General features: G+C 44.1%; 2 protein-coding genes across 2 annotated transcripts; both read right to left on the minus strand.

Annotated features, from left to right (window-relative positions):
* Nucleotides 1-5,079: 5,079 nt before the first annotated feature.
* Nucleotides 5,080-6,072, minus strand: LOC135496518 (uncharacterized). Its single transcript, XM_064785879.1, has one exon. It carries the CDS (start codon nucleotides 6,070-6,072, stop codon nucleotides 5,080-5,082), a length of 993 nt encoding a protein of 330 aa, XP_064641949.1.
* Nucleotides 6,073-6,144: 72 nt separating this feature from the next.
* LOC135496520 (uncharacterized) lies at nucleotides 6,145-10,782 on the minus strand. The gene has a single exon (XM_064785881.1). It carries the CDS (start codon nucleotides 10,780-10,782, stop codon nucleotides 6,145-6,147), a length of 4,638 nt encoding a protein of 1,545 aa, XP_064641951.1.
* Nucleotides 10,783-23,609: the final 12,827 nt, after the last annotated feature.

A 23,609-nucleotide genomic window follows, 5' to 3' on the forward strand; every position in this document is an offset into this window, starting at 1 on the left:
TCACCTTGAAAGCGGGGACAGTCCGGGACTTATTTGACCATAGGACCATACTGACACACAGTAAAAACTTTCTTACTATTTTATTTCTTGCCTTTTAAAATAAGCTAAAACATAAGCCTATGTAAGCTATGTATAATTTTCCAAAGTTATTCCGAATAATACTGAAATAATTGACATTTCGCTAAATCCATTATTTCAGACTTTATTCTTAATGATAGCCTTTAACACTATAAAGGGACGGTTCATATTCCTACGTCTGTGGGGAGGTTAGCAATACATTTCAATAGGCGAAACAGGAATAGGCGAAACAGGAATTAGGCGAAACAGGAATAGGCGAAACTGGAATTAGGCGAAACAGAAAGTAGGCGAAACAGGAAGTAGGCGAATCAGGAATAGGCGAATAAGGAATTAGGCGAAACAGGAATAGGCGGAACAGGAATAGGCGAAACAGGAATACACCATCTTAACAGCCGCGTATACAGTATTTTAGGTTCAATATATAGTCATGTATACACTCGCATGGATATCATATTATTGCACAACCTTGAATAAATTAATATAAATATAAATATATAAGTACGTATAAAAAATCACCCAGTACATTCTGTTTTATCCGACAAGAATATTACTGGGCCGTGTTTCCAAAAAACAAGGCACAGTTACAAGGTTTTCGCTTCCACGTATGACCGTTCATCACAAAAAGCCTTGCTGAATGTGGTCCGAATTGATGGGACAAATTTCATCAAATGTCGATCGTCTCAATGTGTCATCCTTAGTTGACCTACAACTATGCTTTCGAAATCCAAAACTGCAGGGGTTGAAAACGTTCAAAACTCTCATCAAACATATAGTCTTAGTCATGAATAAACTCTGAAAACTGTAAATCCATCTCATTCATAAAAATTCTGAGGTCGCTACTGCCTCCTTGTTAAAGTCTTGGTTACATGTACAATGTAGTTAAAGGGCTACAACATCGGAGCATCAGTCTTGTTTGGGATATCGATGGTCACATTCGACCGTCGTCGATATATCGTACTCTAAGTACAGAAATATTGTGAACGTGCATGAACATTTTGTGCGGGTGCCAACAAAAGAACAACCAATTTCTCGTCATAACTTTCTACAAAATGACATCCTCTCCTAGTATTATAAGCCTTATAGAAAAATCAATCAAAGTATTCACACTTACATTGTACACAATAAATCTAGAAGTATTATTATTTCAGTAGACGACAAAAAGTTGCTCCCCTGATCCCTGACATACACTGACTATAGTACATGTGGTAATATAAACTTCTCTCTTTTTTCCTTAGCTTTGAATAGAAAGTTTGAAACATTTCTAATGGTCAAAAGTGGATTTGGAATTCATTGCGATTATAAAGGATGCTAAATTCGGTTCTAAAAATGGTAATAATTCGTTTCTCAATTCAGCGTGAAAAGTACATATATTTAAAAAATGGAAATCATCGTCTCTTTCATTCAGGTCACAGAATATACAATCAAAGACTTCACCACCATATCTATCAAAGAAAGCCCCGCAACGAAAACTAGAAAAGGCATGCCTAAACTTACTAAGAAATAGCACATTTAAGAACCTTTCTGGTTCAAAAATTGATTTATACAATTTGTAGTGGATCAGTGAGGCTGACTGCTCAAGCTCACTGTTCCACGTCTGCAGAGCACAATCCCTTACCCTTTGCTTAAAAAGAGAAACAAAATTACCCGCATTCCCTACCCCCTGATTTAACCAAGCAAACTGAAAACCTAAAACAGATAACATATTACATACTGCAGAAGCCCAGTTGGCTTTACCAATGTGAAAATCACAGACCAATCGTTCATACATCATTTAGAGTATCTCGACCGTGGCATTTCTAACAATTTTAATCAGTACGTAAGACAGCGAACTTGCGAATCACTGACCAGCTTTCGCCTGCCACAGTCACCCATCACTGCTAGGTTATGGGCCAGAGCATGCTCCGCACAAAACAGTGAACTCTTCACTGTCTCCATTTTCCACTTACACAGTAGACAGTTCACAGTTGGCCAGATGCTTTCGCCGTCTATTATCTGCTTCTTGAATTAACAATGAGTGGGCCCATACGTGAGACAAAAAGTAACCAGATTGTGACTCGTGGCTGTGAATGATAGGACCCCGACCCCTGATCACTGCCAAACTTTATATGTGAGACAAAAAAAATCCTGATTGTGACTTACGGCTTGGAATGATGGGACCCCGACCCATGACCACTGCCAAACTTTATATGTGAGACAAAAAGTTACCAGATTGTGACTCGTGGCTGTGAATGATAGGACCCCGACCCATGATCACTGCCAAACTTCATACGTGAGACAAAAAGTTACCAGATTGTGACTCGTGGCTGGGAATGATAGGACCCCGACCCCTGATCACTGCCAAACTTTATATGTGAGACAAAAAGTTACCTGATTGTGACTTACGGCTGGGAATGATGGGACCCCGACCCATGACCACTGCCAAACTTCATACGTGAGACAAAAAGTTACCAGATTGTGACTCGTGGCTGGAAATGATAGGACCCCGACCCCTGATCACTGCCAAACTTTATATGTGAGACAAAAAGTTACCAGATTGTGACTCGTCGCTGGGAATGATAGAACCCCGACCCCTGATCACTGCCAAACTTTATATGTGAGACAAAAAGTTACCAGATTGTGACTCGCGGCTGGGAATGATAGGACCCCGACCCATGATCACTGCCAAACTTCATACGTGAGACAAAAAGTTACCAGATTGTGACTCGTGGCTGGGAATGATAGGAGCCCGACCCCTGATCACTGCCAAACTTCATACGTGAGACAAAAAGTTACCAGATTGTGACTCGCGGCTGTGAATGATAGGACCCCGACCCATGATCACTGCCAAACTTTATATGTGAGACAAAAAGTTCCCAGATTGTGTCTCGTGGCTGTGAATGATAGGACCCGACCCATGATCACTGCCAAACTTCATACGTGAGACAAAAAGTTACCAGATTGTGACTCGTGGCTGGGAATGATAGGACCCCGACCCATGATCATTGCCAAAATTCATACTTGAGACAAAAATTTACCAGACTGTGACTGGCAGCTGGGAATGAGAGGACCTAACCACCCCAACCCCTCTTACTCCTGGCACATAGGGGAAAAAGGTCTCTTATTGTGACATGTTGTTGGAAATGATACCGCCTGTAGCCGCCCATCCTCACTGATAAAATGAAATAAAAGAGTCAAAATTTCAAATTCAAATTGATTTATTGATTTATCATCTATTCGGCTACAGTCAAAAACTATATATATAGTACAAATTAAAAACACGTGGTCATTCAACAATATTCCAGATTATCATACCTCATTAGTATGTGAGCCAATCACGTCGCGTCATTCACGACCACGTGCCATGCGATAATTTTGACTATTCCACGGCATTTTTCCACGACTGACGTCATCGATGACGTGATATTGCAAATGGCGGCCATTAAGATTTCGACGAAATCGGCGATAAAAAACAGCATATTTACGGCGTTTTAAGCCAGGAAGTTGCACAGTGATACTGTCAGGGTCTTGAATTACACCCACAAAGTAGGTAGGTTGCATTGGGTGGGACTGTTACATCCACGAACAGAAAGTACAAGGCATTCAAGTTGGGCCTGGATGTGGGTGCGGGCAGCGAAACTATCAACAAACAACTCATAGGACTCGACGGGATGATTTACTTTAATACGAATTTCTGTGTCGTCCATGAAATCTACAAAGATACAAAAATGAAGCTAACATAGGTAATTTGCCTCAGATAAAACAAGGACAAGGAGGTGCTGCCAACTGGTGTTTTGAATCGGAACTACAAGGCAGACCGATGGCAGGTCACGTGACCCCGCAAAAGGGTGCGATACAGGGTGTCCCAAAATAACTCAGCTGTAAATACTCTATTAAACAGTAATTTGGGCTAATAGAACGTTCGAAAGGAACACCAATACAATGATAATACATCAAGATTCACCTAGGCAACGATAGTTCAAACATACAGCTCACGCATAGCGAGATTCTGAAATGACATTGCCGAGAAAAGGGGCCCGGGAAATCACATCCGAGAAGTCCAAAGACGGCAGGAACAAAGTCTTTATAAAAGGGGGCTGATTATGAATTATACAATGGCAATGCTCCCTGAATATGGTCAACACAACGCATGAGGCATTTATGCCTTAATTTAGTAATTACCTCTATGAGTGCCTGAACTATTGTACTTTGCATAGATGTGTTTCGTTGTCCACAACAATACTACAAAAATATCAAAATGACGAATATTCGAAGGTTAGGCGCATGCGCGAAGGCAGCGCGGGAAAACGACCCAGTTTCCGTATCCGCAGTTCTGCGTCACTTTTTGAAGATTACAAAACTGCGCTAAGGCGCACTTACATGGCTCCTCAAAATTACCTAGGGTGATTTTCCTAACATACATCACATATAAAAACACAACTTAATGTATCAAAGGCTTGAACTGAACTTCGGCAAATTCCATGAAACTGCTTAGAACGGTTACAAAAAACCCGGAATACTAAAGGATTCCAACTGTAAACAACAAAACAAATGACCAAATAATTACTTGAGAAAATGATACGAGCGAATTTGCTCCTCAACAACTCAAGCCTTGAAACACGGTCCCTCATTAAATCAAAGTCCCGATGTTCTCTCCTCTAGGGAATGACATTAAGTCCATGAAATTGCACAATGTCCAGCCCAGGACGATTTCCAGTCATTATTAACGATACTCTGTCTCCCTGAAGAACATTGGTCTGTGGTTATACTATGATAGCTTGAAACAAAATCAACATATTTCACTTGTAATGAAGGGGAGAGGTCGCCAGTACTTCACCCTTATGAAAGAGCCAACATGACTCAATTTTCACACACATAAGCGCTTGGAACCGTCGTATGCTATCCGATTTTAATGGCTCCTCATGAAACGTATGATCCTATACGTACTCCTCTGTGGCTCCTCGTCACAACTATGACTAGAAATCGTTAGTGCAGCTCTTTATGCAAGTACATGTCCTACTGCTCCTAGTCTCCTTCACAAATCAGCACAACCTTCTGTACAGGTCTTTCAAAATAAGTGGTGGCTTGAATACGTTTTCCATTTTTGTCCAGAGCGCGATCTCCTACAGCAAGACGGACTTTACGGACATGACCGTCCTCGTCCACCACGACAGCTGCTACTCTACATAGCCTCCAGAGATTGCGAGGTAGCTCATCATCTTTCATGATGACGATGTCACCGACTTTGAGATTGCGCACGTCCTGATTCCATTTTGGCCGTTCTTGCAGGTTATTGACATACTCCTTTCGCCACTGGCACCAGAAGCGATTTGCAAGATGTTGCACGCGGCGCCACCTTTTCTTTAGAAGTAGGTCCTCTCGTGGAAAGGTGCCTGGTGGTGGAATGATCACCCGAGATTTCATGGTCAATAACTGATTTGGTACTAACGGCTGCAGTGAGGTAGGATCGTAAAGATTGTCTGTAGTGAGAGGGCGCCCATTGACGATGGCCATCACCTCATACAATAGAGTGCGTAGTGACTCATCATCCAGCTGTGTTCCTTCATGTAACAGCATCCCTGCCAAAACGTTGCGTACTGAGCGTATCTGGCGTTCCCAGACTCCTCCGTGATGGCTAGCCCGGGGAACATTCATCCGGAAATCAAGATCACATTCTTCTTTCAGCAAGTATTTCCGTATTTGGTCAAAATCCATTTCTGACCAAGCCTGCTCTAATTCGTTTTTCGCTCCTACGAAGTTGGTACCGTTATCACACCTAATAAGTTGTACAGCGCCGCGGACAGCTATCAAGCGTCTCAACGAGTTGATAAAGGAGTCTGTGGACATGGAATTAAGCGTCTCAACGTGTATTGCCCTCATTCCAAGACAGGTGTACAGTACTCCCCATCGCTTAATCTCCTTTCTGCCCTCTTTGATGGTCCAAGGCCCGAAAACATCTACACCGCAATGAGTAAAGGGGGGCGCTGGTTCTAGTCGATCGGTTGGGAGGTCCGCCATCTTCTGCCCTTGCAACGCACGTCGTAATTTTCTGCAACCGACGCAGGTATGTATATAGCTTGCCACAGCACGTCAAAATCCGAGAATCCAAAACCCAGCCAACCTGATAGCATTTACCGTCATCCCACGTCCTGTGTGTCCCTGGGCCTCATGGAAGTGCCGTATGACCAGGGTTGTTACATGATTGTCTCTAGGCAAGACCGCAGGATGTTTTACCTCATTCGGGAAGTCAGCCCTCCTAATCCGTCCACCCACTCGTAGTACGTCATCTCCATCCAGGTAGGGGTCCAGCTTACGCAATCTCGAGTTGTCCTTCAAGACTGGCTTCCTATCGATGGCATTTTTCTTGGTTGTGACATTGTCCTTTGTACGTCTCAACTGCTTCAATGTCTCAATCTCTTCTCCGAAAGCCAGGGCTTGTATCCTTTTCACGATCTCCGTCTCAGCCTCTTTTAGATCGGATGTGTCAAGTGTCTTGGGTTTCAGCTGTGCTCCATTGGCTTTGTCCCTCAAACGGCGTTTATACTGAAGACAGGTGGCAATCGAAGTCTTAGCTTTGCTCCAGGAAGAGAAACGTGTCAGGCGATCTGGTATGAGGCCTGGTTCTGTTTTGGTGACTTTGGTGACCAGGGCAACACTTTTCACCTCAGGGTCCTTGGGTGATAGTGCACTCTCAATGTCAGATGCGTCTGGCAGTTTGGTCTCCCACAGGAAGGCAGGTCCGGTCAACCATTTTGTCATCTCAGGCTGTACAAATCTCGTCGCAGTTACTCCCCTGGATCCTTCATCTGCTGGGTTATTCTCGCCTTTAACGTGTCTCCACTGGTTCGACTTGCTCTTGTCCCGAATCTGTTGGATTCTATTCGCGACATAGACGTGGAAGCGTTTTGCATCGTTCTGTATATACCCTAGGACTACAGTACTATCAGTCCAGAAAGTCTCAGAGTCTATCTTGTAAGTCAGCTCTCTCCTGACAACAGCACTCATATTCGCAGATAGCACCGCAGCTGTGAGTTCGAGTCGTGGTATGGTGATTGGGCGTAAAGGAGCTACTCTAGCCTTTCCCAGGACAAGACTGCAGTGAACTCTTCCTTCTTGATTTACCATTCTTACATAGGAACATTGTCCGTAAGCAAGCTGCGAAGCATCTGAGAAATGGTGAAGACCTATGGATGTGACTTCACCAAAATCTGCTGGTTTCAAACAACGAGGGATTTTCAGCTGATCCAAGGTAAACAAATCATCTCTCCAGCGTTCCCATCTCAGTAGTATGTCTTCAGGTGGTTGACTGTCCCAATCTAGGTCAAGAGCACAGAGTTCTTGCAATATCTGCCGGCCGATCAGAAGCACAGGCCCAATTAAGCCCATTGGGTCATAGATGGTCCCAATAGTTGACAGAATACCACGTCGGGTGTTGGGGCGGTCTCGCAGGACGATCTTGAACTGAAACGTGTCGGATGTTACACACCAGTATATCCCCAGGGCCCGATCCAGTGTAGGCTCATGAGTAGTGACAATATTGCTCTCAGTTAGTAGGCGCGTACTATTCTTAGCGGCTCTATCCTTTTCTGCTACACTCTGGATCACAGCGTCTGAGTTAGAATTGATCTTGTGAAGGTGCAGTCCTCCCTCTTTACACAGTTTCTGAGTGTTTTCAAGCAAGTGTATGACTTCTCCATCGCTTGGTAGCGATGTTAGGCCATCATCAACGTAGAAATTATCTCTGATGAAATCAGCAGCCTGGTGTCCATACTCAGCTTCATAGTCATCTGCCAGTCGCTTAAATCCAAAGTTGCAGCATGATGGGGATGATGTGCCTCCAAAAAGGTGCACAGTCATTCGGTACTCCTTGGGCTGCTCATCGAGTTTACCATCGGACCACCATAAAAATCGAAGATAGTCTCTATCCTCCTCAGCTACCTTAAACTGATGGAACATTTGTTCCACGTCACATGTGATTGCTACGGTCTCTTGGCGGAAGCGGCAAAGGACGCCTAGTAGGGAGTTGGTCAGGTCTGGTCCCTGCAGCAGATGTTTATTTATCGAGTGTCCGGCACATTCTGCTTGGCAATCGAAGACGACTCTGACTTTGTCGGGTTTCTTGGCATTCACGACTCCAAAATGTGGCACGTACCAATGCTGTGAGGAGTGCTCTTTTGATGACTGAGCATCCCATGGTACAAGCTCGGCATCACCCTTATCGATCATCCTTTGCATGAACGCTACATACTTATCCCTGTAAGCCGGTTCCCGGTTGAGCTTCAACTTCAGCTGATTTAGTCTCCTCAGCGCCTTTCCCCGACTCTCTGGTAGCTCTGGTCGGTTTCCCTTAAAAGGCAGTGGCATCTCGTAGTGACCATCGGCACGCTGCACTATGCCAGCATCAAGTATGCCCATGAACTTTTTGTCTTCATAAGACTGTGGTCCGCAGCTGTCCTTGACATCAGCGTCCTTGAAATCAGACTCGAGGATGGTGATGATTTCTTTAATACGGTTTGGCATGACTAGTGTTCTTTGTTCTTGGCAATGTTCAGCGCTGGTTTTGTCACCATACGTAACAATTCTATGGCTCACACCTATGTTGTCACCCGTCATGTCGATTTGATTCGGATCTACGGTTCCTACTATACCCCATCCCAAATCCGTTCTCTGGGCATAGGGTGCATTAGCGGAGAGGGCTATAACTTCTCTTGGGGCCAAGGCCTGGGGGCAGTTGTACCCGATCAGCAGCGCGACGTTGCAATCCTGGAGTGGTGGCAATTCAGATGCAATCCTAGTCAGGTGGGGCCACACATTCGCAATCTCAGGGGTGGGAATGTGTTCCCGGTTCATCGGCATCACATCACGACTGAAGGATGGAGGCAGATTTATTTTCAAGTCACTGTTCATCCCTCTGACGACCAATCCTTTGACTTTAACAGTTTCTATGATTTCGTTTTCTCTAGACATGGTCGACAAACTCAGATGTGACTTTGTCCCAACCAAGCCAAGCGTTTTCCGAGTGTTCTCTAATACAAACGTGGTATCGGATTGAGTATCCAACATGGCGTACGATAGTATCTCATACTCAGGCCGGTCCTCGTGAGACACCCAGACCGGTACTATCATGGAGCTCTTACTGACCGATGCACTGTCACAACCGCCAACATGACTGATTCCGCTATGTTTGACGCTGGCCCTTTCTGTCTTATCTTCCTTCAATCCACTGTCTTTTACCGTACTGTTGACCTGGATAAAGCGTGTCTCATCATGTAGTGCAGTAGGGTGAGTTCTCTCACACTTTTTACATTTGGAGCGTCTCTTGCAGTCCTTAGCTTGGTGTGCCTTTTTCATACAGGAAAAACAAAGACGGTTTGCCTTGACAAATTGCTTACGGTCCTCCAGTGTCTTCGCCAAGAACACCGGACAATCATCAAGCATATGGACCTCTTCACAGCAAACGCATTTCTTCTTATCAACAAAGGAACCTGTCATAGTGGATTTTCGATGGCTGTTCATGGGTTCAGTTGTCTCAGTAGCAAGGGAAGACATCTTTTCATGGCTTCTCTTTTCATGCCCATGCGACGACCCTGTTGTAGGCTTGTCCCCTGTCCTGGCGTTACCAGTGGCACCAGAGTGAAGAGACTGTAGCGACGTGATAGGATCACAAGAAATGTCGGCTTCACGAGACATAAAATCAGCGAACACACGAAAGGGTGGAAACTGTTCAGTTACGAGCTTATAGTCTGACACTTTTCTCCCCCATCTCGATACTAACCAATCTGGTAACTTGGCCAGTATTTTACGGTTTTCACGACAATCGTCCAAAATGCTGAGATAACCAATGGAACTCATTGCTGTATTACATTGCTGTAGGAAATCACTGAGTTTCCTCAATCCCGTCCCATCACGATTTCCAACCTTAGGCCATGACTCCAACTTCTTACGGAACGCATCAGCAACGACAAATGGCTCACCAAACCGTTTTTCCAAAACCTCCTTTGCTCTAATGTATGCCTCCTCAGTATCCATGTACAGGTAACCTTCAATGGCCTCTTTGGCGGGGCCCGACAAATATCTCCGTAGGTAGTGTATCTGTTCCCTCTTAGGTATCCCTCGACCTTCTATTAGTGTATGAAATGCCGCTTTCCATGCTGGGTACATGAGGGCATCACCGCTGAAGACTGTGGGCTCGGGTGGTGGAAGCCGTCCGATCGTTATCTGGCCTGTAAACATCTTAATGAGTTCCCCAAACTGATCTTCCGAAAAGGGCGGGTTCATTGTAGGCGGTACCTGGGGAAACGGTATCCCAGGTGGGTGGCTGTTCTCAACTGTTGGTTTGAAGACAGGTGCTTGTGGGTCCAAGTTCTGCTGTGCCGATACCTCCGGTGGGGGTCTGCTAGTACTAGTTGTGTCAGCATCCTCATCCGTGGGAGTTGTCTTGGCGGTGGTACTGGCCACTGCTACGTTAGCAAGGAGCTGCAAGTTGGTTATTAACGTTTCATCTGAGTCTACTGGTTGTTCTGCGAGTCTCCGAACTTCCTTACGCTTGATTTCCCGTTCTAGTCTGAGCTTTTCAAGTTCGAAAGTCATTTCTCTCATCTGTGTTTCTATTTGGTTGCTTCTCACCATGTGCTCCAATTCTATCTGCAACTCCACTATCTCGAATCTGGCCTCGCTCTCCTCTCTACTTAGCTTCGACATCTCATCAGCGTGGCTGTCTCCATCCATCTCGATTCTTGATCATAGAGATTTCACTGTGGGTGCGGGCAGCGAAACTATCAACAAACAACTCATAGGACTCGACGGGATGATTTACTTTAATACGAATTTCTGTGTCGTCCATGAAATCTACAAAGATACAAAAATGAAGCTAACATAGGTAATTTGCCTCAGATAAAACAAGGACAAGGAGGTGCTGCCAACTGGTGTTTTGAATCGGAACTACAAGGCAGACCGATGGCAGGTCACGTGACCCCGCAAAAGGGTGCGATACAGGGTGTCCCAAAATAACTCAGCTGTAAATACTCTATTAAACAGTAATTTGGGCTAATAGAACGTTCGAAAGGAACACCAATACAATGATAATACATCAAGATTCACCTAGGCAACGATAGTTCAAACATACAGCTCACGCATAGCGAGATTCTGAAATGACATTGCCGAGAAAAGGGGCCCGGGAAATCACATCCGAGAAGTCCAAAGACGGCAGGAACAAAGTCTTTATAAAAGGGGGCTGATTATGAATTATACAATGGCAATGCTCCCTGAATATGGTCAACACAACGCATGAGGCATTTATGCCTTAATTTAGTAATTACCTCTATGAGTGCCTGAACTATTGTACTTTGCATAGATGTGTTTCGTTGTCCACAACAATACTACAAAAATATCAAAATGACGAATATTCGAAGGTTAGGCGCATGCGCGAAGGCAGCGCGGGAAAACGACCCAGTTTCCGTATCCGCAGTTCTGCGTCACTTTTTGAAGATTACAAAACTGCGCTAAGGCGCACTTACACTGGACTTGCTTCAAACAAACATCGTCTGCTAATGTAAACACACACTGTCTACAGTACATAATGTACACGTCTTGGCTCCATACATGATTTGCGTATCCGCCGATTAAAAATCACTTTGACAGTGGTTTGGGTCGCTGTGCAAAACCTGCTGGGCCGATTTCTTCAAGGTTTGGTTTAAAGCCTCGTGAAATAATTTTTGACCTGACAAATAATTTTGACTATTCTATGGCTTGACATGCAATATTATATAATACTAGCATAACCCGTGTAGTGGGAATAATTCGGGTGGTAGCTAGAGTTGAAAGGCAGGCCTATATTATCATAGGTTGTGCCACTGACCGTGTTTTGTTTGTCATCCGTTCAGTATGTACACACATTTTTCCAATTTGTTAGATACCCCCCCCCCCCCCGTGTACACATAGGTGATACAAAGTAATGTACAGCAAATTAATGTATTGGAGTACGCAAAATGGCCCCTATATCGTAACCATGGTTACTGAAATGTAAAAACCAAACTTTGAAGAAATCGGCCCGGTAGTTTCTGGAGTCACCCAAAAGGCCAGGTGTGGGGGCGTTGCCGGACACGCATTTATTTCTTTATTGACTTTTGTCTTTTGCATGATAGGACCCAGCCGGCTACCACCACCCTCGGCTAGGCCTATGAATATGATTATGATAGGACCCAGCCTACCACCACCCTCGGCTAGGCCTACCTATTTCCGGACAATATCACTGAACGAACATACGAACGTAAATGAGTGCAACCTTTGTACATGTAAGTTGCTGGGCGACTGGCGTTGGTTGACAATGACACGCTGATCATTGCTGATGGATTGGTGCTTGTCCGTTGGCATTGGTGGTGGAGGGCGCGCGATCTATTGGGCCAGGCGGTATGCTAGGCCTACACCGCGCCGTCGCGACTCAACTTGTCGGCGCGGCGGTGGATCGATCAGATATTCCGGCATGCAGTCATTATTTGTGGGAAATTTCCTTTTTAGAACGACAAAATTGCTCAACATGCAGTCGACAAATTCAACTTGGACAATCTCGCAAATTCGCACGAACGGTGTGATTCTCTCTGTGATGACGTCATTAGCAACGCGTAGAGAAACTTCCAGCGAAATCGCAAATGAGTGCTTTAGCAAGTGAGTTCTTGCGTTTTCCTGACAAATGCAAGAATAAATTGGCCGCTGACTTTGACAAATGGTGCCGAGGAAGCAAGTTTAAAAATGCATGTCGAATCGTATAGTCGAATCGAGGGCTTAAAAAGAAGTTGCAAAATGGTCGATCTTCAAAAATTTACTGACACTTGCTGCGAAAACATGGCGGTCGGAGTAAGACTGAGACGGGGAAAAATCTATATAAAATCTTTAAATTTTAATACTTTTCATGTATGATTAGCGATTTGAACTATACGTTGCATCAGGAGAGTATATTCCAAACAACCATGCCGAATTTCGAGGCAAAACAACATCGGCAAGTGTGAGTTTATTCGTCCCCCTTCCAGTATTATTATATAGATTCAATGGTATTCTTCGTTGCGCAGAGAATGTGCGCAAAAGCAAACACAAAGTAGAATGCTCACTGTTTTATGCAATATCGACAACAGTAAAATGCTCTACTGTGGTATAGTAGAGAGTACGTTGCATGGGCATGTAACGGTACCTTCAAATAGCGCTTACAACTGTAATACTGGACCCTCTCAGTACACTCAAACTCTTTATGCCCCCACAGTTCACTACCATACAAAAGAATTGACTTTATCTTCGAATCGAAGATTTTAAAAAACACATTGTTTGATAATGTACCAAATCTATACAAAGTACATGTACTGAAAAGAATGGTCATAGCTCTCTTGCCCTTTTCTGCTCTTTGGCTCACCATACTATTTTCCGACAAGCCTGATGTAAACTTAGCACCTAGATAGACATATTCGTTGACAACCTCTAACTCACGCCCCTCATAAAACCATCGTTCGTCAGCTGCTAACCTACCCCCCTTCCTAAAGACCATAATCTTTGTTTTACTTCTATTTACCTTCAAACCCCACTTTTTATTATGTCTCTCAAGGATCTTTAGTAAAGCTTGTAGACTTTTCTTATCATCAGCCATTAGTACAATATCATCTGCAAAGAGCAGTAAATGGAGCCTAGGCTTGTCTTCTCCCAACCAAACACCTTGAATACCACTTTTCGTGATTTCACGCACCAACTCATCAATGTACAAACTAAATAAAAAAGGGCTCAGAATACAGCCCTGCTTTAAACCTATGGAACAGTCAAAATAGTCTGTCACTAGATGCCTTTCCCTCACACATGCAACCGCAGTTCTATAAATTCCCTTTAAAGCATTTAACAAAAAACCTCTAATCCCTCGACTCTCTATCAACCACAGCAACTTACGTCTATTTACAGAATCATACGCTTTAGAAAGGTCAATAAAGGCACAATAAAAACGTCCACTCTTCTTAGAGATGTTTCTGTGGATCAATGAATGTAATGTAAACACACTATCTATGGTGCTATAACCTTTCCTATACCCTCCTTGGGCTTCCGATAGCTTTGCACCTGCCTCTGCCCAAAATTTTAATCTGCTGTTCAAAACCTTAGTGAAAACCTTGCTTAGCACACTTCCAAGTGATATACCCCTATAGTTATTCGCAGCGTTACGATCACCCTTCTTAAACAATGGTATCACCAAAGACTTAGTCCATTCCGCCGGGAAGTAACCGGTCATAAATATTGTGTTCAAAATCCTTGTAAAAATCGGTAGGATATAGATAGACCCATTCTTTACAAATTCAGGTATCACCATGTCAGGCCCAGCAGCTTTGCCACACTTCAATGAGTTGATCTCACGTAACACTTCCTCCTGTGATATTGGTTCATTACATATAAGCATATACCCATGGAGCGGGCAAAGTTGAAATGTAATATACATTAGTTAAATGGGCACGATGATTGAGCTACATTAAATTTCTAACGTTACTGAAGTTTTATTAAAGGTTAAACACGAAATTAACTGCATTTAGGGACTTATTGCTGCTATCTACATGCAACCCCCAATAGATTGATTGGAGTACGCTATTTTGCACAATGCGTTGAGACCAGTGACAGCAGGTCCTGTTCCAAATAAGGCCCTCACATATTAGGCATATCACCTACCCACTCCCATACCCAATGCCACTGTCGGACCAAAGCCAGGCGCATGGAGAGATGCAGAACGCATTTCAAACTGACAACATCAGTCAGTAAGGAATAAAACAAAGAGCAAGCGCTGGCCACTGTACATATTTTGTCCATCCTGGCATAACTGTTTATTGATACCCTGACTACATGTTCCGGTAGGCCACTCTGCAGAATTTGCCTTATCACTCAGGTCAGTGTTTCTCGAATAGAACTAAAATAGAACAGGCTAATCATTAATCTCCCTGCTAATACCCTGCACCATGGACCAGGTTGTATAGCACTACATACGTGCTGGAAGCTGATACTGATGTGGCAGGGAGAATATGCGTGAAGTTTGTGCATGCTTTTGAGAATGAGCGGAGCTCTCCAGTCGACGTGCTTTCTGAAAAGTTGTTATTTATTCTAAAACCACGAAGATATTCGACGTATGACACCCTCAGTGACACTCTTACTTATGATCCACACCTACGAAACCAAAAGTTGCAAGAATTCGACGCATTTTCGAGGCCCAATTTTGAAACAAAAATCGCCTCCTATTTAGCGGCCACAACGCGCATTATAGTATAGATAGAACAAGTCATCGTCAGCGATTACATCATTACGATCAGCTACAGGATCGCCCCAACCTTCAATACCTTGCTAAGTATCATTTTCACCAGAATTCAATAACCTCTCAAAATAGGTTTGCCAATCTTCTAAAGATGTATCATTAGAAACCTTACCATCCGATTTAGTACTGAGCATTGACCAAAATTGTTTTGAATCACGCAGGGAATTCACCAATTTGTTCGCATTTGACCTACGCCACCTATGTTTCTTTTCTGTACAAAGTGTCTTATTAAACTCAGCCCTTGCTCGCCTGTACTGATGAAAATCCACCTCGTTCCTGCTTCGCCTAAAGCGTCTCAATAACGATTGACTGCGCCTCTTCTGACGCCTGCACTCTGCGTCAAATCAGTTATCTTTGGTTCTACTACCGGACGTTTTACAGACATTTTTACAGTGATCACCTGCTTTACACAACAAACCAGTAAACGCCGTGATAGCTGCGTCTATACCATTCTCTGTACTATCCAGAAACTGAGATACATTCAATAAATCACTTGCCACTTCTGGTGTACTTAGATTTTCCAGAAAATAACCATTATCTCTTTTCCATACAAATTTACACAACGGTTCGCCAATATCATTATGAATAAAATTATGTCTTTCACCATCAAGCATAGAATGTCGACTGAAGCTACACGAGACTGGCATGTGGGATGATTCAACCCCTGTATGCACATCAAAGTCAACTATTAGTTTAAACAGTTCTGGCGCAACAATGAAGTAGTCTATTACACTTTTTCCATTACCCCCAAGGAAGGTAAAATTACCTATGCCAGCGTCCTTGCCACATCTACCATTCACAATTTGCACACAATGATTCTTGCAGAACGTCAACAAGTCTCTCCCTCTGCGGTTAACCACTAAGTCTCGCGACACACGCACCAATTCAATGGGTTCATTGAATGTTACTTCCTCGTTGTCCGGGTTTACTACATAATCCACCAATTCGGCTGTTCGTCCATTGAAATCGCCGCATAATACGGGGTACACGCTGTCCAGAGCCACATTCAAAGACGATAAGTTGTCCTCAAAAAGTTCAACACCAATTATAGGTATATTAGTAAACATCGGGGAGTCCATGAGCGGAAGATATGTGCACACAAACAGGATACCTTTATCAACACCAAACACACCTTTTGAAATACGAAGGGCAACCATATTTCTGGTTTGAAAACTACTTGTTACAAATTTCACAAGATTCCTTCGCACGCACACTGCTACACCACCCATGGCCCTACCGCCACACAATGATTCCGTTGCCTCCGAAAGCTGACGTAATCCTCAAACTGTAGACAAGGTTCACTTGCATCCACGCACCACGTCTCGGTTAATCCGAAAATATCGAATTCTTTAAGAAATTCTACGAAAGACGCATCTCTAACTTTGTTTCTTAAACCTTCTACATTCCATGACACAGAACGTAATACTCTTGACACCCTCGACTCACTAATCTCGGGCCGGCCGACGCCTCATTGCTCATCGTCACCCTCCTCATTTCCGTAACTATCATCGTCTCCTGAACCTCTCTCTATCGGTTCCGAAAAGATCTCAAACTCCCGTTTCACTTGTTTCACTTCATCCTTTTCAGCATTGTAAACAAATATGTTCTTCAACCTTTCACGATTTTTCACGATGAGCTTGTTATATGACATATATGCGGTATATCCGGCATCCCGTGCCTCAACAAGCTTGACGCCGAGTCTGTACCTGGCGTACTTCACCGCATCACAGAAATCCTCGAGGAAAAAGAGTCCTTCTGGTTTGTTACGCCTTGCCGCTTTCAGGATCGTCTCCTTGTCCTTATAGAAGGATACTTTGAAGATGAGATCACGTGGCGAGCGGGTATCCTGTTGCTTGCGCCTCGCGATTCGGTGTGCGCGCTCGATTTGGATGTCGTCGTTTACGCCCAACTTGTCCTTAATACACTCCTTCACCGTACGTTCACAATCGGCCCAAGTCTCATCCGCCTGTTCAGCCACACCTCGAACCACAATGTTGTTTCGTTTGGATTGATCCTCAATATAGTCCATCTTTCTCTTCAACACAGCGTTTTCCTTCTGCAAGGCTTCTACCTGACGTTCGAAATTCCTTTGAGAATTTTCCAGCCTCTGAACAACGACCATTATACCGTGTACCTCGGCTTTTAACTCCTTCCTAACGTCTGCGAACTGGTTCGACATATTCGTTTCCATTTTCTTCATTTGTTTGAGCAGGTCTCCTAGAGTTGGTTCCCTCTCGGTGGCCGGCAACGTCGTCTGCCGCGTTTTCCATCCCGCACCAGATCCTCCAGGAGTACCCTGGGTCGACTTCGGAGGTCCCGGGTTCATCTCGACATCTCCGCATCGGATCAACAGGAGTGCGCGGTTCCACTCGACTCGGCATTCGGTTTCTTGGTTAAGCCCTATTTTGTTTAAGAGTCCTTCTTGGTATGCACTCAAGCACACATGCACCATGCCGAGCCACAGCATTGCGTAGACACACACAATGCCCACCCTGTAGTGGACATCTGACCATTTGGAAAATGGCGTGTACGTAGATTTTGCACGATGCAAGCGGGACTTGGGAGGCGTAAACCTTCCAATTCTGACCCTCCACAGCTCGACCGAAATACCCATCCTGACCGACACGATCTCGCCAACCGAGCTATGTGACTGTATCCTATGCTCCCCAGAAACGAAGGGAAACACTATTGAGACAGAGCACGAACGAACCTCAATCACTTCTGCGCCGCCATCTTGTCAGTAGTGTCATCTTGCGCCGCCATCTTGTCAGTAAATGTTCCCTAATTTGAAATCCCACCCTCGTTTGACCTGGCAATTTATAAACCTCATCTAACATATATCCTAAAAGTGGCAAATTGTACCTATTCCAATTACTGTCTTCTCCCACTTAACTGAGCGCGGCTGAATCGTAAAATGACTAAGTCCAAATGAATAGGCCGATTTTACTGGTGGCAGGCGAACATTAGAAAGAACAGCCACAGCTGATAATTGACTCCCTTTTCGTGGGCAATGCCAATGCCTTCCACGTAAGTGGATAAAAGACATGAACATTGACATGGGGTAGTCCTGTACTGAATGAATGAATACAATACAACTAGCGTCCTCATTGTATGCCTATAGTGTCAGTTGACCAGAAAATTTCTAATCTAGTGTCCATAAAGAAGTCTTGCTGTCAACGAATAAAAGAACAGATTTACTTATCAATTTACCAATCAATTTTATTATCCAAACGGGATTTACACGTCATCATCAATAACATCATCATCCTCTTCTCCTTCCGAAAACTCAATCTCCTCAACAAACTGCTCAAGCTCATCATTTACCATCTCTACCCCCTCCCCGACTTCGTCATCGTCCTCAGGAACTAGGCCACTGGCTCTCCAACCCTTCATAATCGTCTGTTGTGTGACCCTTTCCCAGCCGAGGCTGATCATCCTGACCATATCCCGCCTGGTGATCCGCTCACAATGTCCTTGATCATCGGTGTAACCGATTTTCCACACTTTCCAAATGGTCCTCAGGTGACACTTGAAGCTCCTGTTCACGGTTAAGTCCAAGGGCTGCAGCAGCGAAGTACACTGTACATCGCCCTGGGATAAAAGTGTCTGTCCCATTTTCTGCGGTGATTGCATCACGAAATTGCTGATTTCGAGGCGCCGGATACCTGTCTAAAAGTAACAGGAACGTGGCCCCTGCTACAAATGGCACACTCAGGGCCTGCAACCACTCGATTAGCGATTTGTGTCGTGCCCAACCCTGTGGACTACCAGTTACCTGGAAAAGCAAACAACAAGTATGAACATTTACATTACTTTTCTGAACAGTTAGACACGCACAATGGTTTGGTTGCATCAATGATAGAGCTACAACAATTTTAGTCATTGAAGTTCTGATTTTCCTAAAAAATGCTACCATTAACTAGAATGTCTGACCGTCAATGACAACACTGATGACGTCAGGTACATGTCCTGTACTACAAGCACGGACTTGTATTCTATGCCAATACTCACTCGCACATTGTCTGGAGCATCCACCTGAAGCTGCCGAATGACGTCACCATCTGGCGCCAAACCTCTGAAGTTGAGCTCGGCTCGTCCTTTTCGTCCGTCTGTCTTAACTACTAGAGTCACCGTGCATCCAAGTTTCGGGTTGCCTTGGGATGATCTAATGTCAACATTCTGGGATCCAGTCGCTTCCATTGTTGATCTTGGCACCATATCAAACAACACGAACGTCTCATTCATGTTCATGATGACATCAAAATCAGCGTCTCTGATGAGGTCGGCAAAATCTCCCCGGTAGTCGGCAACTAAAGCCTGGGCGTTGTCAGGTAACCCCCTTGAATCGTTGGTCTTTCTTCGATAGCTGATTTGTTTTCTGAAATGGAATTTGCATATTGTTAAAATTCACCGAATACAATCCATTCCGAACGTTAAAGCCGATCCATGCAACAGCGGAATAAAGCTCACCTTTCCATAAAGTTGCTAAGCCAATGTGCAGATGCATGGAAAAGGTATCGCAGGGGTCTCTGTTCTTGTCTTTCGGCCTTCGTTTCGTTCGGAAGCTCTGCCCACCATTGCCGAAATTCTCTTCCAGCTTGCCCTTTAATATCCTCACCGGAAACAGGGAAACCAAATTGTTTTCCATTTCGGGCCACTATGCTGAAATAAAAAAGCTAACACGTTTAACATCTTTGGAAATATTGATTGGCGATAACCACAGGTATGAACGAAATGTTAGTCCTAGGAATAAAGGTCCCAGGAACAATAATACTGATATTGTCAAAGGCATGGTCAGGGTCAGTCGCTTTGATGTATAATGCGACTTATTCTTCCGACACAACACAGGAGTGGACTTATTCCGGTCGGTAAAGGCCAACAAAGAAGGAGATTCATTTAGCGAGGAATATAATGCTTGTGGAAACACTACCTTGTGCATCAGTGCCGTGTTGCCGTTGTCTCCTCCGTCTTCTATGGTCTTGAGTTGATCTATCTCTGAGGGCTAACAAGTCATCCTGTGTGCTTATCCAACGTCTAAATGTCTGCGGTGCTATGCGGTGGTGTCTAGCAAATGATGTCGCAGTTTCAGCATGACGTAATCCTATAGCACGTCCAATTGGTATGTCTCGATAAGGTCAATCTTCTGATTGAGACTGCAGCTTTTCTGGTGCCTACGTGCACCAGGTACAGCCTAGTTAGCATCATCTACATCATCATCATCATCATCATCACCATCATCATCATCATCAGTAGTGGTATCAGGGTCAGGGCTAGGGCTGTCAACATCATCTCCATGCTCCATTCCATATAGTATAGGCTCTGGGGGGGTTCCTGTGTACATCTCTCTTCTACAGCAAAACTTTGGATTTTCCGGTTCTATATGTTGTCACCCTTGGAAAAAATCTGGGTAACACTCCCAGATCAAGTACGTTTTTTCTGCACAGCCCAGTACGTGATTATGACATGAGGGCAATTGGCCAAAATAGCAAAATTCAGTTCTCATGGAATAATTCAAGAGGAGGCAACCTTAGATTCAAATGTAACATTTATTAATCATGTTTAGACATAACTAACACATTTTTAGCATGGCTCAATACTTTAAATTGTCTTTTTTAGAAAAAAAAAACATAATTAAGGTTTTTTTCTCAAAAAATGACTTTCAGTTTGAAAGGCGCTCAAATTCCGATCACCTCTCATACACCCAATTCTGTAGATAAAGCAACTAAATTTGGTCAAAAGTTTCCTTATGAAGTCCTTTGATAATTTTATGCATCATATCTGTGATTCAGGAAATTCTATAGTGACAGCGGGGTCAAATGTCAACAAAGGTTACCCCTACCCCAAAAAAACGGTATAAACCAAAATTGGTTGAATTGGACTAACTTGAAAAGTAAGTGTGATATCAGACTGATTTTGGTGTCAATGTATTGGTTTTTGATAGCACGCTGTTCTTTGGAGCCATAATCAACCCCTTTTGAGTTGACATAATTTGTATAATTTCAAAATGGGCGCTGAACAACTATGGCAATGATGAAGATGACTAAATTTAGCTCACAATTCAGCTTCAGCCAAACTATTAACATAGCTCAATGATTAATCCTCATTAAATTCATTACATGTCCATAAACCCAATATAACTGTCATAACACCACCTTTTACAACCTGCGCAACTACAATGTACTCTTTATTAAGCGACAGGATTTTTGCAGTCATTAGGGGAGGCATTTTGCAATGACAAAAATTTACGCATCTGGCTGTGGCGGTCCTACAGGGACATGTTGACCTGGCACACTTAGCGCATAAACAGACAACTGTCCAATGTGATTCTAGAGTTTTCCATGTTGTCTCAGGTATGAGCTGTTCCTTGTCGTGCGTATAACCACAATCCTCTGGCTTCAGTGCGATCACCTGTTCAGAATCTTGATGAATCTTCAAAGCATGCATGATAGTGTAGGCATTGAAAAAGCTGCGCTTGATATGTGGCAGGAGACCTTGGCTGGTAGGTGGCAGGTTGTGATGAGAACTCCCTTTGACATGATGGAAGATCTCTGCACGCAAGTTTGAAAATGTCTTCCCATCGCTTTTTGGTTTCAGCACTTTGACCAATTCTGCATTCCTAATCGACGGCTTGGAGAGGGTCGGCACCCCCCCAAAGTGCTTTAATAACTTTTCTGGCTTGGCCTTCAAGGCGGCCTTCTTGGTCCCAACTCAACTTTGCTAGTGATATCACATCCTGTAAGACTGTGGACTGCAGGAAGAACAGCACAGAGTTGACATCCGATGCGCTCGAACAAGGTATGAAGGGGCACATACCGAGTGCTATCTCCAACTCGTACCCACAGCTCCTCTAGGTTATGTTGGAGAAAGACAGGCATGTGGTGGAGCAAAGCAACAACTACATCGGTATCATTGGAGATGACAACACATACTTTGTGTCCTTCCTTGAGCGCATATCCTCATATCCTTGGGTAGTGGTGTTGATGGCTCTATTGAACTATATTCGATGGGTACAGTGTCACTTCGCCTTTTCCTCTCGCTGTCCTTCACTGATGGGTCATCAGAATACATGTCAAACACATAGTCAGTTCGACCAAATTGACGATACTTGGCCGAAAATGACATGAAATCAGACAGAAGGTCATTGAACTTGGAAAGTTTGGTAACATTAACCTTTCGGATCGTGGCCATGATGTCAACTACAAATGACGCATCTTTCCGATGACTGTATGTGAATTCCTCCGCTTTTAGGTGCGTTTCCAACTCCTTCAGTAGCTGGCTCTTTGCTGGTTTTGTCATCATTCCTGCATCATCGAACAGCACTGCGGAGGGAACAACATCGTACTTTAGAAGATCATCTGTTGTAAGGCCACGCTCCCGAGCAATTTCAATGTTTTCTCAGCGATGTTCATCTCCTTCACTGTCGTCTTGGTTGTCTTCTGTGGCTTCTTTCGGAGAGTTTTCATCGTCTTCAAGTTTGCACGGTGAATGGTACTGCTTATTCGTTCAGTCTTGGTGACAAACCTTTCCTTTCTGAATTTCAGGTATTTGTCTTTTTCCTTTTGATAAGGCATTGAGCATGTCAATTTTTATATCTTCGGACATGACCTCTTTTGTCACAAAGTTTTGTAGTGTTTGGGAAGCGTCTACAGACAGACAGAGGGGACCCCTTCTCTTCAATGAATCTCATCATCTCCTGAATATTTCCTTCTTTGCGGTTGGTTGTGGCCTGCGATGATTCGTGGTGACTGAAAGTCTCGTGTGTCCTATCAATCACATCACTGTATTGCCGATGTAGGTTCTTCACTGCCATCACTTCGTGGTATATCAGGTCCCACTGGGCGACGTACTGTTTTTGCTTTGCATGCCCAATGACCCCATCGCTGCACTTTGATGAAAGATTTATGCTTTGCTCTAATTTCTGGTCTCCTCCAACAGCAGTGAATCGGCCGGGTATCTCTTTGATTGAAAAATTGCCTTTGACAAACTGTTCATAAACTGATGGTGCAGTTTCAGGCAGACGTCGCATGTCTTCAAGATACAGAGAACCCCATCGCAAGTAGTTTGTCGAATCGAATGCCGCAAACAGGTTCAATGCACGCTGGACGGCGTCAAGATGCAGTTCCCAAATTCCTTCACGGTCAGCTCTCAGTAGATCACGGACAATATCCATCATTTGCAGGTACTGAGCCCAGAACTTGAAGTTTTCATTGGCATCAGACCGTGTTTGAATGAATCTGTT

Source organism: Lineus longissimus, chromosome 12 (genome assembly GCF_910592395.1).
Source record: "Lineus longissimus chromosome 12, tnLinLong1.2, whole genome shotgun sequence".
In the NCBI taxonomy this organism is placed as follows: Eukaryota; Metazoa; Nemertea; class Pilidiophora; order Heteronemertea; family Lineidae; genus Lineus; species Lineus longissimus.

Coding starts and splice junctions, on each gene's coding strand:
- LOC135496518 (XM_064785879.1), bottom strand. CDS start 6,072: ATGGCGGACCTCCCAACCGATCGACTAGAACCAGCGCCCCCCTTTACT.
- LOC135496520 (XM_064785881.1), bottom strand. CDS start 10,782: ATGGATGGAGACAGCCACGCTGATGAGATGTCGAAGCTAAGTAGAGAG.